At 45.6% G+C, this 19,156-nt stretch overlaps 1 protein-coding gene across 4 annotated transcripts in view; it reads left to right on the top strand.

Moving 5' to 3' along the window:
• The window catches only part of LOC126947231 (arylsulfatase L), a 32,069-nt gene that overhangs the window by 1,013 nt on the left and 11,900 nt on the right, over nt 1–19,156 (top strand). For 2 of the 4 annotated variants that reach the window (XM_050777949.1, XM_050777948.1), the window contains exons 2-6: nt 7,045–7,087; nt 8,703–8,864; nt 11,593–11,714; nt 13,889–14,011; nt 17,401–17,824. In XM_050777949.1, the coding sequence (XP_050633906.1) occupies nt 7,065–7,087; nt 8,703–8,864; nt 11,593–11,714; nt 13,889–14,011; nt 17,401–17,824 (854 nt within the window). In that variant the 5' untranslated portion in view covers nt 7,045–7,064. Of the gene's footprint in view, nt 1–7,044; nt 7,088–7,263; nt 7,542–8,702; nt 8,865–9,395; nt 9,686–11,592; nt 11,715–13,888; nt 14,012–17,400; nt 17,825–19,156 lie in introns of those variants that run through there. The other 2 variants (XM_050777951.1, XM_050777950.1) reach the window with 2 other exon arrangements.

Genomic DNA, 19,156 nt, shown 5'->3' with positions numbered 1-19,156 from the left:
TCACTTCAGAGGTAGGCCACAGACTTGATATATAACCGTACATCATACGACTGTTCAACCATGATTGAGGGTCCTATATTTAGACACCAAAATAACCAGCCAGATAAAACAAACAAACCATGTTCCCCAGGCAAGTCAGAAGCAGCCCTTAATATGCTTTTTCTTAGAAAAATCATATACATATGTATGTTATATGTATATATGTACTTGTTTTATATGTGTATATGTACTATACATACACTGTAAACATTTTTATTAAAAAATGTACATATATTAATGTATAGATGTACATGCTTTGTATGTATATATATTATGTATATATGTATGTTATATATACATCCATGTACATATATACATTATATGCATGTACATATATACATTATATGCATGTACATATATAAAAAGACGTGAACATATAAACATGTATATAGATGTCTATATCTACATGTTTACATATGTTTTATGTTTATATTTATATGTGCATTTTATAACATGTATTTTATGTATATGTGTACATACATGTACATATTTTATGTATCTATACATATATGTACATATATATTTTAAAGTGCATATTATTTTTATAAAGAAAAACATGCATATTTTAATAAAGAAAAATTATGCTTTATTATATATTTATATATTATATATTATATTTATAAATTTTATTTTATTATTATTATTGGATTTTTTTTCTAGAGATAGGATCTCACTTTGTTGCTCAGACTGATCTTGAACTCCTGGGCTCAAGCAATCCTCCCACCTCCGCCTCCCAAAGTGCTGGGATTATAGGCGTGAGCCACCACGCCCAGCCTTATTTACACATTTTACATACATTTATACTATGTATGATATACAAAAGTTATTATATATTATATGTAATAAATATGAATATACAAATTGAAATATAGATGAAAATATTCCTTTAGGCCCCCTATGAGGAAATGACTTAAGATTTGTTGCCAAAAATCACAAAGTCAAAGCAATTACCATTAGGGCACACACCTGTGGCAGGAAAAGAACGCGTTTCTGACACCCCTTCTAATACTCATTTGGAGACATGCCATCAAAACCGTTTACTCGTAAAAATGAGTCAGGCCGGAGTGTGCCAGCGTTTCAGCTCCTCATCCAGGAAGCAGGGTGGTTTCCACAGCCACGTCAGGAGGAAGTGAGGTCAGGCGGGCTGTGTGACTTTTCACAGACCCAGTATGTGGCTGCATGTGAAGTTGTGAAGAGACAGCAGGTGGAACTCTATGGAACCCCGTCCTTGTAAGTCAAGGATGGTTGAATAATAGGGACCGTTGTGTAAGTTTCCATTCCATAGAGTAACTTCCCCACAATGATCATGCAGTGCCTCAGAAACTGCTTCCTGCCCCCTTGATCTTGTCTTGTCTTTTCTTTTCTTTTTTGAGACGGAGTCTCACTCTGTCGCCCAGGCTGGAGTGCAGTGGCACAATCTCGGCTCACTGCAACCTCCACCTCCTGGGTTCAATTCTCCTATTCAGCCTCCCACGTAGCTGGGATTACAGGTGTGCACCACCACACCCAGCTAATTTTTGTATTTTTAGTAGAGATGGGGTTTTTCCATGTTGGCCAGGCTGGTCTCAAACTCCTGACCTCAGGTGATCTGCCCGCCTCGGCCTCCCAAAGTGCTGGGATTACAGGCGTGAGCCACCATGCCCAGCCCATCTTTTTGTTTTAAAATCAAGCACTGCTTGAAAATAATCCTTTTTTCACTTTTTTTTTTTTGCTTATTTTTTTCTTTTTATTTTTTCTTTTCTTTTCTTTTTAGTGTTTATTATTATTATTATTATTATTATTATTGAGACAGAGTCTCTCTCCGTTGCCCAGGCTGGAGGGCAATGCTGCGATCTCGCCTCACTGCAACCTCCAACTCCCGGGTTCAAGCAATTCTCTTGCCTCAGCCTCCCGAGTAGCTGGGATTACAGGCATGCAACACCATGCCTGGCTAATTTTTGTATTTTCAGTAGAGACAGGGTTTCACCATGTTGGCCAGGCTGGTCTCGAGCTCTTGGGCTCAAGTGATCAGCCCACCTCATCCTCCCAAAGTGCTGGAATTACAGGCATGAGCCACTGTGCCTGGCCTTTTTACTTCTTTGTTTGTTTACTTAAAAAATTTTTTTTCTTTTTTATCTTATCTTTATTATTTCTTATTTACTTCATTTACCACTAAACAAATAACTTCTTGAAAAACAATTTTTTTTGAGGCCAGGTCTTGCTCTGTCACTCAGGCTGGAGTGACACTGCAGCTTCAACCTCCCAGGATCAATCTTTCCACCTCAGCCTCCTGAGTAGCTGGGACTAGAGACGCATGCCACCGTGCCTGGCTAATTGTTTTATTATTTGTAGAGACAGGGTCTTGCTATGATGCCCGGGCTGGTCTCGAAGTCCTGGGCTCAAGCGATCCTCCTGCCTCAACCTTCCCAAGTGCTAGGATTACAGGCATGAGCCACAATGCCCAGCCTAATTTTTTTTTATTTTTGAAGAGACAGCATCTCACTTTGCTGCCCAAGCTGCTCTGAAACTCCTGGCCTCAAGCAATCTTCCTGCCTCATCCTCCCAAAGCGCTGGGATTACAGGCATGAGCCACCATGCCAGGCTGGATATGATCATATTATAGCAAGCGCCCTGTGTAACAGCTAGGCAGTCACTTAAAAACCTAAGGACATTGGCAGAGCGTGGTGGCTCACGCCTGTAATCCCAGCACTTCAGGAGGCCAAAGAGGACAGATCATTTGGGCTCAGGGCTTTGAGACCAGCCTGGGCCACATAGCGAAACCCTGTCTCTACAAAAAATAAAACAAAATAAAAACCTAAGGAAACTGACTACTGGATTGGTAGACGTGGGCGTGGCTTTGAGACTCCCCCATGCTGCGATGTAGGGGGAGTCTGTGCTCGCTCGGTCTGTCCTTACTCTCTCTGATCTTCTGACATGGGAAAAACAAACTCAAAGTCAATCATTCCCAGCTCAAAGCCTTGTGGGAGTGCTCTCTGCCTTCACGCTTGCTTCCTTTGGAAGAGAACCTTCCTTTTCTTGATCGGGGGTTCAGGAGGGAACCCAGGAGCAGAGGTGAGTCCTGTGAAGGTTCGTTTGTGCTGGAATGGGACTCCAGCCCCAGGCATGAGGCAGTGTGGTGAACAAAGAGATCCCCGTTCCCTTTTCTGTCTCTGAATAATTGCCCAGTTTGTTTTTATAAAGCAGTACCAGTGACTTACAGGCCTAGGAATGTAGCTCTTTCCTGGAAAAGGGGGATTTGTTTTCTAATCTGCAGGAGAGGCCTTGGGCAGGCCCCAGGCTCTGGGTCACCTCAATGTCACAGCTTCCAAAATTAAACTCATTCAAGGCTTTTATCACCATCTCTTTATTTTTTTAACGTTTTTCTCCAAGAAAAAATTTCATCTTTTTACTTATAAATACATAACATTGCAGAAGAAAGAAAAATTAGGTCGAGCACGGTGGCTAAAATCTGTAATCCGAGCACTTTGGGAGGTCGAGGTGGGTGGATCCCTTGAGCCCAGGAGTTTGAGACCAGCCTGAGCAAAAGAGGAAATCCCACCTCTACTTTAAAAAAAAAAAAAAAAAAAATCAATAACCAGGCATAGTGGCAGGTGCCTGTAGTTTCAGCTACTTGGGAGGCTGAGGTGGGAGGATCGCTTGAGCCCAAGAATTTGAGGCTGCAGTGAACTATGATCGCACCACTGCTCTCCAGTCTAGGTGAGACGGCAAGACCCTATCTCAAAAAAAAAAAAAAGGAAAAGAAAAGAAAAATTAGAAAAAGAACACTTTAACTAAATCGCCACACCCAGAGATAAACCGCTGCTGGGCAGGATTGCTGCAAACCGTCTTCCCCTATTGGGTGGTGGTTTGGGGTTTTCTCATTACATTTGTACAGTATTTTGCTTCTATTCAGTTTTCTGACCATCGGCAGCGTGACATTGTAGGTCAGAAAGCAAAGCTGAGGGTGTTAAATGCTCATTTTGGTTTTCCCTCCATGTACAATTTTAAATCAATCTATTTCCCGGTGGAGGTGCCATTAGGTTGGTGGAAAGTAATTGCGTCTTTTGCTATTGCTTTTAGAATATGAGAATTGTGTGTGCTCTCTAGGGTAAAACAAACAAACAAACAAACAAACCTCACGAGCAGGGCGTACACCTTATCCCTTCCTTCTGTGTTCTAAACAAAGCACAAATGATATCTGAGGTCTTTTTCTCTTCAACAGACGGAAAATTACTGGAGATGTAGCAATTCAGTGTTAGACATCCATCAATAATGTCAGAAGCACACTGGTTCGGTCTGGAAAGGCGGGACAGCTTGAAGCAAAGGCAGGAAGACTGTCAGCAGGGAGGGAGCTTCCAGGTCACAGACAGGGTGAGAGAGGAACAGTTGCCTTCTTTTGAGTTTCTGATGAGCCTTTCCAAAGGAGGCGATCAGATACATGTCATCTCAGTGAGCAGAGGGGTGACTTTGACTAGAATGGGAGGCAGAGGCCCTAGGCAGTTCCCAGCTTGACTTTCAGCTTTAGCTTAGTGACTTGCGGGCCTCAAGATTTATTTTCCTTTCAGAAAGCTCATTGTCTTTCTCAGAAGACTGGTTTTGTCCCTGAATCCTGCTAGGAGCAAACACCCCTCCCAGCATCCCCTAAAAGGCGATAAGGGGAAATCCCTCAACCAATCGCTTCTCTCCCACTCACACCCTGGGGTTTTGCAGCCCTTCGGACCTTGCCCACCCCTCCTCTCTGCCCTCCCCGCTCCCACACCAGCTGTGTCTATCCTTGGTCAGGTTTCACCGGGACAGCCACCATGGCCACCTCTAGGCTCTCAGTGCCTGCTGGCTCCAGTGTGTCCTCACTCACTGGCTGCTCGGCCCTTCTAAAAGTGGCCAGGTCACTCCCCTGGTTACTCAGAGGCAGAAACCCAACACATCTGCACGCTCCTGTCTCTTTATCTTCTAGGCATGCCCACGTCCACTCAACGAAAAGAAGCGAACTCTGTAGAATATTTGAAGAGATTTATTCTGAGCCAAATAGGAATGATCATGACCCATGACACAGTCTTCAGGGGGTCCTGAGAACATGTGCCCAAGGTGATTGGGGTGCAGCTTGGTTTTATACATTTTAGGGAGGCATGAGACAGCAATCAAATACATTTAAGAAATACAGTGGTTTGGTTCAGAAAGGTGGAACAAGTCAAAGCCAGGGGACTTCCAGCTTATACATAGATTTAAACATTTCCTGGTTGACAATTGGTTGAGTTCGTCTAAAGACCTGGGATCCTAGGAGGCTGAGGCAGGAGAATCACTTGAACCCGGGGGGCGGAGCTTGCAGTGAGCCAAGATGGTGCCATTGCACTCCAGCCTGGGCAACAGAGCGAGACTCCGTCTCAAAAAAGAAAAAAAAAAACAAACAAACAAACCTGGGATCCCTAGAAAAGAAATGTTCAGGTTAAGATAAAAGATTGTGGAGACCAAGGTTCTTCTGGAGTCTTATAGTGGCTGCCCTTAGAGACACTAGATGACACTATTCAGACCTTTAAAAGGTGCTAGAGTCTTAGTTAATCTTTTCAGGATTGGGAAGGTCTGGAAGAAAAAGATGTGAATCTCTATGTGAATAGAAATTATTTACATCTTTACAGATGCAAATTTTTCCCCACAAAGGACAGCTTTACAGCACCATTCCAAGATATGGCAAAGAAACATGTTTTGGGGTAAAATGTTTTGATTTTCTTATTTGTCCCATGTTATGCCGGAGTCAGATTGGAAAGCAAGTCACGATATATAGTTAAATGAAACCCTTCTGATGAGAATTTATGGTTTGTAGTGCACGACTCTCCAGACCCCTTAGATAGGAATTCAGGCAAGATAAAAAGAAAAATCCGAGCTTTGTCCTCAGTCCCATGCACAAGCCACATGGGGTGAGACCACTGCAGTACCCTGAAGGCGACCTCTTGCTGTCTGCAACTCTAATTGTTATCTTCCATCTCACTCCTTTCCTGCTCTCCACCCTGGGCTCTGCACCCTGGGCTCTCCACCCTGGGCTCTCCACCCTGGGCTCTGCACCCTGGGCTCTCCACCCTGGGCTCTCCACCCTGGGCTCTGCACCCTGGGCTCTCCACCCTGGGCTCTGCACCCTGGGCTCTCCACCCTGGGCTCTCCACCCTGGGCTCTCCACCCTGGGCTCTCCCTCACTTTTTGGAGAGACTGAGGGGCCACCCCTCTGTGCTTTGGGGTCGCCCGTTTCCCTCCATGGACAGAACATTTCCAAGTGTGGGCAATGGTCGCCCCGTCTTCCTGCAGCACCTGCCCCTAGCAAAGAAGGCGAATGCTTCTCTCCTTCATGCAGCACTCAGTGCCTGCGAGTCCTCTAGGCCTTTTTCCTTCACACTGACACTCCCAGTTCTGTTTTCGAGTCCGCACCTCCTGGGCTCCAGCAATCCTCCCACTGCCGCCTCCCAAAGAGCTGGGATTACGGGCATGAGCCACCACGCCCAGCCTCTCATTGTATTTCTGATCTTCATACCCTCTACTCAGATTCTTTCGTGTATCATCCAAGCTTTGATCTTGCCCCGCTTCCCCCTTCCAAATCAGGACTCTCTCTGCGTTTCTGGACATTAGCAATCACCCTCGCCCTGGGCTCAGGAAGCAGAAGACAAAAGAAGCTGCTTCCGGACACTGGGATTCTCTCCTCACTTGGCGATCTTCTGCCCTGACCACGTCACTCGTGGGCTATGAAAGCTGGTAAAGGGGATGGAGACCCTGTGATCACTTTCCTCCTCTTTCTCTGAAGACTCCATCTGGCTGTGTATTGAAACATGCTTTACATTCTTAACATAGCATCAAACATTTTCGAAGCCTTTTCACTCGGGAAGAGCATTCCTTTATGACATTTTGGTCATTGTTTTAAGATATTTTTGCTATTGATATCATGAACGGGAATCAAAGTTCCCCTTTCTAATTACTTACTGTTTTATTTATAATCAGTTCAATTTCTGCTGTCAATGTGATTGTGGACATCTTTATGTCTTACAGGAAGTAGAGATAGAGACAACATGTTACGTCTGCACCATTCTTGGTAAGATACAATTATATGCACTCATTAATAGTCTTTTCTTTCTTTCTCTTTCTTTCTTTCTTTCTTTCTTTCTTTCTTTTTTTCTTTCTTTTTCTTTCTATCTATCTTTCTTTCTTTCTCTCCTTCCTTCCTTCCTTTTCTTCTTACTTTTTTTCCTTTCTTATATAGAGACAGGGTCTCACCATGTTGCCCAAGCTGGTCTTGAACACCTGGGCTCAGGTGATGCTACCGCCTTGGCCCCCCAACGTGCTTGGATAATGGGCATGAGCCACCACGCCTGACCACTTCTGGATCTCTTGATGGTTCTTTCTCAGAATGCACTGATAGTGATTGATCCTGCATCTGGAGAATGAAGCATGAGACCCGTGATTAATAGATGTGCTCCATGCTCCCTTGATCTGATGTTGTCCCAGGCAGCCTCAGAGGGAATTGTATTTAATTCTTGGCAAATCGGGTGGGCATCAACCTCTACCATCGGCCAGGTGTCTGGTTTTCCAGGGAAAATCAGGGTTTCCCCTACTGCAAACCTTCTTGGAGACTCAGATTATATCTTTACTGCATCCCACTGGGGATTGGGACACTATGGCCCTGCTGTCCACATGCATTCCCAGGGTGGCATCGATGAAAGAGGCAGCAATGATAGTGGCAGGCTGTATGTCACCAAGCCCTGTGGAAATGCTCCCTCGGGGTACGCAACTACCAGGGCTTTCTCCTCCAGGCTAGAACCTCCTTCACCTCCAAACCCACTTCTCCTCAGATACCAGTGGGCTAAAGAAGTCAGTCCTGGGTATGTTCATCTGCGCGCTGCAATGCGCAGAGGGTTTTCATAGACTCAGAAGTAGCAGCTCACTGTGTCTCACCTTGCCCCAAGCTTGTGTCTCTTCCTTGCTCTGCTGGGTGGTCCAACCCCTAACCCCAGCCCCCATTCCCTGTATTCAACACAATTTGCTTAAGGAAGAACAATGAAGAAGAGGCAACGGAGAAGGGACAATAGCTGTTCTGGGGACCCGATCCATCCAAGAAACCATGACCAAGGCAGGCTTTCTGTCTGTTTCTGCTTTTTATGGTTGCTGTTGCCGTAGTTTTGAGACAGCTTTGCTCTGTTGCCCTGCAGTGTTGCGATCTCAGCTCGCTGCAGCCTCAACCTCCCAGGCTCAAGCAATCCTCCCACCTCAGCCTTTGCAGTAGTTGGGACTACAGGCACATGCCACCATGCCCAGCTAAGGTTTGTATTTCTTGTAGAGATGAGTTTTCACCATGTTGCGCAGGCTGGTCTTGAACTCCTGTGCTAAAGCAATCCACCCGCTGCGGCCTCACAAGATACTGAGCTCACAGGAGTGAGCCACTGCACCCCACCAAGGCTTTCTGTTAATCGTGAGTTTAAAACAACAGACTTTAGAGCATCCAAAAACAAACACTTAAAGGCCAAATAAAGTCATCAACAGTATCAGTTAATTGTAACCAGAGAAAAACAATCAAATGCCTAAGAGATGTCCTCAAAGCTATTCTGAAATGTGATGATAATATCAATACCTCTTAACATAGTGATGCCACCTTCCCCCATACACAAGTTCTGCAAGCGAGATGGACAGGAGCGTGATGCAGTCTCTGACAGGTTGTGTTTCAGGAGCTGGCTGGCCGGGATGCTGTCTGTGCTGCTAGGTTTGGTGCCATCAGCTTCCAGCAACATTTCCACCTCCCGACCGAACATCCTTCTTCTGATGGCAGACGACCTCGGCATCGGGGACATTGGCTGCTATGGCAACAACACCATGAGGCAAGGGACAGAGAATTACTCACCTGGTGCCCCCAGTGCAGACACCAGAAGAAAGAGAAGCCACTGAAAATGCATATAACCCTTGATCTTGGCAGTTCACACTTCAAGAGTTCTGCACTTCTGCGTTTTCTAACACTCCCTAATGTTACTTTCTTCCCACGCCAGCACTAACCCCACCTCAATCCATCCTACATATGACTGCTCATTTCATTTTTATTTCTATTTTATTTATTTTTTTTTTTTTATGTTTATCTGAGATAAAGTCTTGCTCTGTGGTCCAGGCTGGATTGCACTGGTACAATCACAGCTCACTGCAGCCTCGACCTCCCAGGTTCAAGTGATCCTCCTGCCTCAGCCTCCCGAGTAATTCTGGGACTGCAGGTGCCCACCATCATGCTTGGGTAATTTTTAAATTTCTTATGGAGGTGGAGTTTTGCCATGTTGCCCAGGCTGGTCTCCAACTTCTGGGCTCAAGTGATCCACACGCCTCAGCCTCCCAAAGTGCTGGTATTGCAGATGTAAGCCACCATACCTGGCCTCATTTCTTTTTTTTTTTTTTTTTTTGAGAGAGTCTCACTGTGTTGCCCAGGCTGGAGTACAGTGGCGCGATCTCGGCTCACTACAACCTCCGCCTCCGGGATTCCAGTGATTCTCCTGCCTCAGCCTCCAGAGTAGCCGGGATTATAGGCGCCTGCCACCGCGCCTGGATAATTTTTGTATTTTCAGTAGAGACAGGGTTTGCCATATTGGCCTGGCTGGTCTTGAACTCCTGGCCTCAAGTGATCCACCCGCTTCAGCCTCCCAAAGTGCTGGGACTACAGGTATGAGCCACTGTGCCCGTCCTCGTTTCATTTTTTAAATATGATTTTTATCCACCCAGTACATAATGGACAATGCTTTAGAAATGCTATCAGCCGGGCATGACTGTAATCCCAGCTCTTTGGGAGGCTGAGGCAGGAGGATCACTGAAGGCCGGGAGTTCAAGACCAGCCTAGGAAACAGTGAAATCCTACCTCTACAAAATATAAACATTATTTTTGTTTGTTTGTTTGAGATGGAGTCTTGCTCTGTCACCCAGGCTGGAGTGTAGTGGCACGATCTTGGCTCACTGCCAGCTCCATCTCTACATGCCATTCTCCTGCCTCAGCCTCCCGAGTAGCTGGGACTACAGGTGCCCGCCACCATGCCCCCCTAATTTGTTTGTATTTTTAGTAGAGACGTGGTTTCACCGTGTTAGCCAGGATGGTCTCGATCTCCTGACCTCATGATCCGCCTGCCTCAGCCTCCCAAAGTGCTGGGATTACAGATGTGAGTCACCACTCCCAGCACATTTTAATTTTTTTAATTAAAAAAAAATTAGCCAGGCATGGTGGATGCACCTGTAATCCTAGCTATTCAAGAGGGTGAGGTGTGGGAGGATCACTTGAGCCCAGGAGTTTGAGGTTGCAGTGAGCTGTGATCAGACCACTACGCTCTGGGCAGCAGAGTGAGACCCTGTTTCAAAAAATAAACAGGCTGACCATGGTGGCTCACGCCTATAATCCCAGCACTTTGGGAGGCGAAGGCAGGCTGATCACTTGGAGGTCAGGAGTTCAAGACCAGCCTGGCCAACATGGTGAAACCCCCGTCTCTACTAAAAACACAAAAATTAGCTGGGAGTGGTGGCAGGCACCTGTAATCCCAGCTACTTGGGAGGCTGAGGCAGGAGAATCACGTGAACCCGGGAGGGAGAGGTTGTAGTGAGCCTCAAATAGTGCCACTGCACTCCAGCTTGGACTCAGTCTCAAAATACAAACAAACAAACAAACATACAGAAGCCGTCAGTGTCGTTGCCTGTAAGCGGAAGACCAATATTGATCTCCGTCTCACTCCCAACCCCATCCATCTAGCCAAGCCCAGCACATACGCGGGATTTCAGTCCTCCCTGCTGGAAAGCTCTGCTTTTCATTAGGAGGGTCCACACCCTCTTAATGCCAAAATCGGGTGTGTCCATCTGTCATGAGCTAGAGCTAGTCCATCCTCCTGTCTGAATTCCAGCCTTCCACCCTCATGTAGCACTTACAGTGTGTTGGCGTCCATGAAGTCAAACCTTCTCATGAACACTGTGAGTCCCGGAGAAGGTGCCCTGGGCTCTCAGTTCTGCATTCCCTCTGAGGTTGCTCTCTCAGTACCAATAGTGCCTTATGGAAACTTAGTCACTCTATCTACTCATTCATTTATTTATTTCAGAGACAGGTTGTCTCTCCGTCACCTAGGCTGAAGTACAGTGTTGCAATCACAGCTCACTGCAGCCTCGAACTCCTGAGCTCAAACAATCCTCCTTCCTCAGTCTCCCAAGTAGCTGGTTCTACAGACATGCGCCACCATTCCTGGCTAATTTTTCTATTTTTGTAGGTTTTTTTTGGTAGAGACAGGGTCTCGCCATGTTGGCCCGGCTGGTCTTGAACTCCTGGCCCCAAACAATCCTCCTGCCTTGGCTTTCCGAAGTGCTAGGATTACAGGCATGAGCCACCGCGTCCAGCCACTCACTTCTATTTAAATGAGTTGATGTTTCCTTAAAGGTTCAGAAAACATTAGAAATCTTTGACATTACGTTTAGGTCATTCCTAAGAACATCTTGAAGCGCTCTACAATGACCAGCAGACCGTCTATTAAGTAGCATGTAGCTGTGCTTATGAAAATCCTGTCTAATTTTAACAAGTAAAGCTGTTAATGTGTCCCTCCATAGGACTCCAAATATTGACCGCCTCGCAGAGGACGGCGTGAAGCTGACCCAACACATCTCTGCCGCATCTTTGTGCACCCCGAGCAGAGCTGCCTTCCTCACGGGCAGATACCCTGTTCGATCAGGTTAGTCTCTCTTTCAACTGCACTAGGGTGCGGCCTGGTGTATTAATCATAGTTTTTAGTTTGTACATTTTGGTTTTTTTATTAGGTTTTTTTTTTAATTTAAATAGAGATTGGTGGGGCGGGAGTGTCTCTCTCTATCTTGCCCATACTGATCTTGAAATGCTGGGCTCAAAAGATCCCCCTTCCTTGACCTCCCAGAGTGCTGGGATTACAGGCGTGAGCCACCGTGCCCAGGCAGCTTTTATATTCTGATGCTTTGACATCTTAGGGCTTTGCTGACCTTGGCAGGACTGGCCCTCCCAGGGCTAGCCAGTTCTTAGAGACAGCAAACAAGTCACTTGGGAGTGCACCTTTCATAGATAAACCAATCAATCCAGAGCACACACCCCTAACCATCACCTTTATGAGGTTTTCATATATGGGGCCACTCTCTCTTTGCCCTAATGCCCCCAGAATCAGGTACCAGCTTTCTAGGGACAGCCCCTACAGATGAAAGCCCACGGAAATTGTACAAACTGGCCAGTCTTAAGCCGACTTACCCTACCTTGCCAATTGCTTTCCAAAAAAGAAAAACAATAAATAAGAAAGGCTTTTTCCATGCTTTCCCCTCACTCCCTCTGCCTCCTGACCAACCCTGAAGCTTCCCCATATAATCACACAGCATGGCTCACCCCTGCCTCCTCTTAAACTGTGAGTAATAAACTATCAAGAACTGTGAGTAATAAACTATCTCTCCAATGACAGTCATCTCCTGATCTGTTGGCCTTGCCATAGCTAAATAATGATAAAACTTTAATAATAATAATAATGATACGTAACACCTACATTTTAAAACACTTGGGTAGAGGCTGGGTGTGGTGGCTCATGCCTGTAATCCCAGCACTTTGGGAGGCTGAGGCAGGCAGATCACTTGAGGTCAGGAGTTCGAGAGCAGCCTGGCCAACATGGGGAAACCCCGTCTCTACTAAAAATACAAAAATTAGCTGGGTGTGATGATGAGTGCCTGTAGTCCCAGCTACTTGGGAGGCTGAGGCAGGATAATTGCTTGAACCCGGGAGGTGGAGGTTGCAGTGAGCCGAGATCACGCCACTGCACTCCAGCCTGGGTGACAGAGCAAGACGCTGTCTCAAAACATACAAACGAACCCTTGGGTAAAGATTTGGAATGTCTAGAGAGCAGAATAAAATTTTATCAGTGGCTACTAACCTTGTCAGTACGTTAGAATCATCCAGAGGATATTCCTACCATCCGAAAGCCCAAGTTCCACCCAAGACTGATAAAAATTAGCACCCCTGGGGTGATAACCAGGCATCAGAATATTTTGAAGCTCCCCACACGATTCCAATGGGCAGACAAGTTTGAGAACCTTTGGATTATATCAAGAGTTTGATGAAATTATAAAATCATTTTTAGCTCAGGCACAATGGCTCATGACTCTAATCCCAACACTTTAGGAGGCTGAGGTGGGAGGATTTACTTGAGTCTAGGAGTTCAAGACCAGCCTGGGCAACATAGTGAGATCCCATCTCTACAAAAAATTTAAAAATATTAGCTAGGCATGGTGGTGTGCCCCTGTAGTCCCAGCTGCTTGGGAGACTGAGGTGGGAGGATCAGTTGAGCCCAGGAGTTCAAGGCTGCAGTGATCTATAGTCATGCCACTGCACTCAAGTCTGGGTGACAGAGTGAGACCCTGTCTCTGCAAAAAATTTTAAAATTAGCCAGGTGTGGTGGTGCGCACCTGTAGTCCCAGCTACTCAGGTAACTGAGGTGGGAGGCTCGTTTGAGCCCAGGTGATCGAGACTGCAGTGGGCATTGATTACACCACTGCATTCCAGCCTGGACGACAGAACAAGACCTCATCTCTAAATAAATTAATTAACACAAAAAAAAAAAACATTGTAAGTGTTTTATTCCTTGTTCACTGAATTATATTACTTATAACCTGCACATAACGGGAAAGTCCATCTTCTCACTAACGTTTTCAACAAATTAATCATTTACTTTGCTGCCAAAAATGCAGTCCACTAGGCAAAGTCATATAGGAAGTCCATTTTCAATTTAATTTTAAGTAAGAGAGATTTTTACCAAGCGTTCTATTTTTAAATAAATAATAAATAACAAACAGAAAAAAAAAATGTGTAACAGTAGTTCTTTTTCTTAATAATTGCTCAAAGGGATGGTTTCCAGCATTGGTTACCGTGTTCTTCAATGGACTGGAGCATCTGGAGGTCTTCCAACAAATGAGACAACTTTTGCAAAAATATTGAAAGAGAAAGGCTATGCCACTGGACTCATAGGTATGTACGTTTTTAAAAGTGGTACGCGCATGACTTTTACATGGAAGGGACATTCAGCTAAAAAGTTTGGAAAGGAAAATGGGTGAGGTGCTGTGGGATTTTCCACTAGACAGAAAGCTGCATATATCTAGGAACCATGTTACTTTCCAGGTTGTTTACTGCAAAGTAGATACTCAAGAAATACCAGATCAGGCAAGGTGGCTCATGCCTATAATCCCAGTACTTTGAGAGGCCAAGGTGGACAGAGTGCTTGAGCCCAGAAGTTTGAAACCCACCTGGGCAACATAGCAAGACCCCACCTCTACAAAAAAATAATTATAATAATAAATTTAAAAAAGAAATAAAATGTGCTCATGCCTATGGCATACACTCCAAGCTCTGTTGCACAACACGCAATCGCTGCTTTGTTCTGTGGGATCCTCTCCCGCCCTTCACATGGACTTTGTGTCTTAGACATTAGTGTCTTAGACTGAACACCTTCAGCTCTTTCATGGTTGGTTTATGGATCAATTGAGCTAGTTTAGCGCTGTGATCTAAATGTTTGTGTCCCCCTAAAATTCCTGTGTTGAAACTCTTACCCCCCAGGTAATGGAGTCAGGAGGTGAAGCCTTTGGGAGGTGATGAGGTTGTGAAGGTGGAGCCTCATATGTGGGATTAGTGCCTTTACAAAAGTGACTCTGGTCAGGCGCGGTGGCTCATGCCTGTAATCCCAGCACTTTGGGAGGCCAAGGTGGGTGGATCGCTTGAGGCCAGGAGTATGAGACCAGCCTGGGCAGCATGGCGAAACCCTGTCTCTACAAAAAAAGAAAAAGAAAGAAAGAAAAGGAACATCACCTTAATGAAATATTTGGCATCTCACACAATGTTCTCGTAGACCATGATAAAAAAAAATAAGAAAAAATACATTATTTTATCAAAAAGGTCTGTAATGCTACCTATTTTTCCCTTCAGTGTGTATGAAGATGTCTACTAGAATTATACCTCCCTGTCAGCTTCCATAACTAACATGGTTATTCTTCTACAAGTCAACAAAGCATGTTATGTACTGGATGAAAAACAAAATGAATGGCAATAGTTCCTTGAGAGGAGACCAAGTTGCCATTATCATTATTGTGTTATAGTAATGATTTTTATCAATAGTTCCATTTATTGATAACAAACAACATGACTAGTGGATACAATGAATATAAAATTCAATAAATTATATATTTCTAAAAATTAAAAATTATAAAATGTTCTTTAATTTTTTACCAAAAAAAAAAAAAATCTGGGGAGATTCAGTCATCACTGTCACACAAAGGTGCATTTTCTCCAATGGACATTTGGTTTTTTTGAGACAGGGCACTCACTCTGTTACTCAGGCTACAGGGCAATGGTGCGGTTATGGCTCACTGCAGTCTCGAACTCCTGGACTCAAGTGATCCTCCCACCTTAGCCTCCCAAGCAGCTGGCACTACAGGCTTGCACCACCATGCCTGGTTAATCTTTTCTATTTTTTTTTTTTTGTAGAGACAGGGTCTTCCCATGCTACCCAGGCTGGTCTCAAGCAATCCTGGGCTCAAGCAATCCTCTCACCTCGGCCTCTCAAGGGACTGGGATTATAGTTGTGAACCACCATGCCCGGCCAACTATAATTTTTCTAAAACAGAAGAGTCTATCCTTATGGGATATTCATTGGGCAATCATGAGGTTTTCCAGATGGCAGACAGCACTGGAGTGGTTGACATCTCTTTGTCAACACCATAGTAGTGGCCGCATGGAAGCAAAGGCTATGCTTTGACTGAATTTGAAAGGTGCGCCTTGCGAAACCCACCACCGACTTCAACCGTGGCCACTATGATAGTGGTTTCTCAGAGAGAGGACAATTCCAAAGCCCAGAAGTCTTCTGCCCATGCTGATGATATCACATGGTGCTTTCTGGCCTTCATCATTGCACTGCAGAACAAGGTGCGATAGACTAAATAATGGTCCCCAGAGATGTCAGGCCCTAACCTCTGAATCTAGCAAATATTAGCTTATATGCAAAAAGAGTCTTTGTAAATGTGATTAAGTGAATGATCTTCAGGTGAGAAAATGATCCTGAATTATCCAGCTGGGCCCACTGTGCAAGGACAAGGCTTCATTTAACATGGAGGTACAGGAAGATTGGGCCACAGAGAGGAGAAAGCAGTGTGATTAAAGTGATGTGACCACAAGCCAAGGGATGGCTGGAGCCACCCACAGCTGGGAGAGGCAGGAAGGATCCTCCCTAGAGCTTCTGGAGAGAGTATGCATGTGTCTGTGCCCTAATATCCTCTTCCTATGGGACACAAGTTCTATCAGATTAGGGCCTGTATTAGTCTGTTCTCACGCTGCTAATAAAGACATACCCAAGGCTGGGTAATTTATGAAGAAAAGAGGTTTAATGGACTCCCAGTTTCACATGGCTGGGGAGGCCTCACAATCATGGTGGAAGGCAAAGGAGAAGCAAAGCCATGTCTTACATGGCGGCAGGCAAGAGGGCATGTGCAGGGGAACTCCCATTTATAAAACCATCAGATCTTGTGAGACTCATTCACTACCGTGAGAACAGTATAGGGGAAACCACCTCCATGATCCAATTATCTCCACCCGGCCCCACCCTTGACACATAGGGATTATTACAATTCAAGGTGAGATTTGCATGAGGACACAGCCAAACCGTATCAGTGCCAAACCAATGACCTCATTTTACCTTACTTATCTCTTTGAACACCCTGTCTCCAAACACAGTCACATTCTGAGGTCCTGGGTGTTAGGGCTTCAACTCAGAAATTTGAGGCAGGCCAGGATCCAGCTCACAACAGTCATTGCAGATATAATCAAGTAAAGATGAGGTCTCTACGGTGGGTCCTACTGCAAAGACTGCTGTCCCTATAAGACAAGAGATTAGGTCGCAGACACACACAGAGGACAACGCCATGGAAACATGGAGACGGAGACTGGAGGGATGCGACCACAAGCCCAGGGAGGCCTGGAGCCCTCAGGAGTTGGGAGAGGCAGGAAGGATCCTCTCCTAGAGCCTCCAATTTGAGTGTGGCCTGGAGACACTTCGATCTCAGACTCCTGGTCTCTAGGACTGGGAGAGGATACATTTCTGCTGTATTAAGTGAACAGTTTTACAGTACTTTGTTCCACCTGTCACAGGTAACTCATATTTTGGTTAAAGCTGACACACGGGGTCCTCATTCCCCTGAAACGATGAGGCCAGATTGCGGGGTGCAAGTAACAGCTAGTGCTGCCCACACTTCTCTGCAATCTCCCGGCCCCTCAGTGTCTAACAGAGTATCAGGAATGCGACAAACAGTCAATATCGACATGTCCAGTTGTGCTCAGATGCTTGTCACATCAACATCCTTTTTGCCTCTCAGGAAAGTGGCATCTGGGTCTCAACTGTGAGTCAGCCAGCGATCATTGCCACCACCCCCTCCACCATGGCTTTGACCATTTCTACGGAATGCCTTTCTCCTTGATGGGTGATTGCGCCCACTGGGAACTCTCAGAGAAGCGTGTCAACCTGGAAAAAAAACTCAACTTCCTCTTCCAAGTCCTGGCCTTGGTTGCCCTCACACTGGTAGCAGGGAAGCTCACACACCTGATACCCGTCTCGTGGACGCCGGTCATCTGGTCAGCGCTTTGGGCCGTCCTCCTCCTCGCAGGCTCCTATTTTGTGGGTGCTCTGATTGTCCATGCCGACTGCTTGCTGATGAGAAACCACACCATCACGGAGCAACCCATGCGCTTCCAAAAAACGACGCCCCTTATTCTGCAGGAGGTCGCGTCCTTTCTCAAAAGGTCAGCAGAAAAGTGTCAGCTTCCTCCAAGCACTCAGCTTTGGAATGAAAATGCATCCTAAATAGTCTTCTTCAGTCAGGCATGGTGGCTCATTCCTGTAATCCCAGCTGTTTTGGAGGCCAAGGTGGGAGGATCACCTGAGGTCAGGAGTTCAAGACCAGCCTGGCCAACATGGTGAGACCCCGTCTCTACTAAAAATACAAAAATTAGCCCAGTGTGGTGGTGCGTGCCTGTAATCTCAGCTACTCTGGAGGCTGAGGTGGGAGAATCACTTGAACCTGGGAGGTGGAGGTTGCAGTGAGTTGAGATCACATCACTGCACTCCAGCCTGGGTGACACAGGGAAAACCTGTCTCAAAAAAAAAAAAAAGCCTCTTCTTTAATTGACATTTGAAGAATGGGATAGCCATGACCTAGAAGGACAATTTTTTGGTAAAAATGGGGCATAGATGAGGGTCAGTGGAGCCTTGTGACTTGCCTTGTGTCCATTAAAACATTGTTACTGCTGAGCTGGGTATAGTGGTACACACCTGTTATGCCAGCTACTCAGAAGACTGAGGAAAGAGGATATTTTGAGGCCAGAAGTTAGGGACCAGCCTGGACAACACAGCAAGACCCCATTTCTACAAAGATTTTAAAAATTAGCTGGCTGTGGTGGCATGCACTTGTAGGCCCAGCTACTTGGGAGGCTGAGGCAGGAGGATCACTTGAGCCCAGGAGGTTATGGCTATGTAGTGAGGCTATGAAGGTAGCCTGGGTGACAGAGCAAGGCCTTGTCTCAAAAAGAAATTGTTACAGGTCAGCTGGAATTTGCTGTTACTCTAGGGTCAGTCTTACTCCATTGGCATCCTCGGATCACCACAGGCACTATTTAAGTAAACTGCATCACCTGAAGGGCTTTATAATAAATTATAAATTTTAAAAATGTCTGTCATCAGAAGTCAGATGTCTTATGGCAGAACTTAGCCTGCAGTCAACTGTATGGCAGGGAGACTTCCTGTGTGGGACCAGGAGAAATAGGATGAAAAGGGTTCTCAACACTACACAGCTATTTTCATGCTCGCCAAGGGCATTCTAGGAAAGATGAGGATACCATCAAAAGTCACCTTACCTGGTGACAGTGAGGTTGTCATCATCTCCTACAACATTCATATATATATATATATATATATATATATATATTTTTTTTTTTTTTGAGACAGAGTCTCAAGCTGTGGCCCAGTCTGGAGTGCAGTGGTGCAATCTTGGCTCACTGCAACCTCTGCTCCTGAGTTCAAGTGATTCCCATCCCTCAGCCTTCCAAGTAACTGGGATTACAGGCATGCACCACCAT

This window comes from Macaca thibetana, chromosome Y (genome assembly GCF_024542745.1).
Source record: "Macaca thibetana thibetana isolate TM-01 chromosome Y, ASM2454274v1, whole genome shotgun sequence".
In the NCBI taxonomy this organism is placed as follows: Eukaryota; Metazoa; Chordata; class Mammalia; order Primates; family Cercopithecidae; genus Macaca; species Macaca thibetana.
Note: the sequence above shows the minus strand (reverse complement) of the source record. Positions and strands in the feature narration are given on the sequence as shown.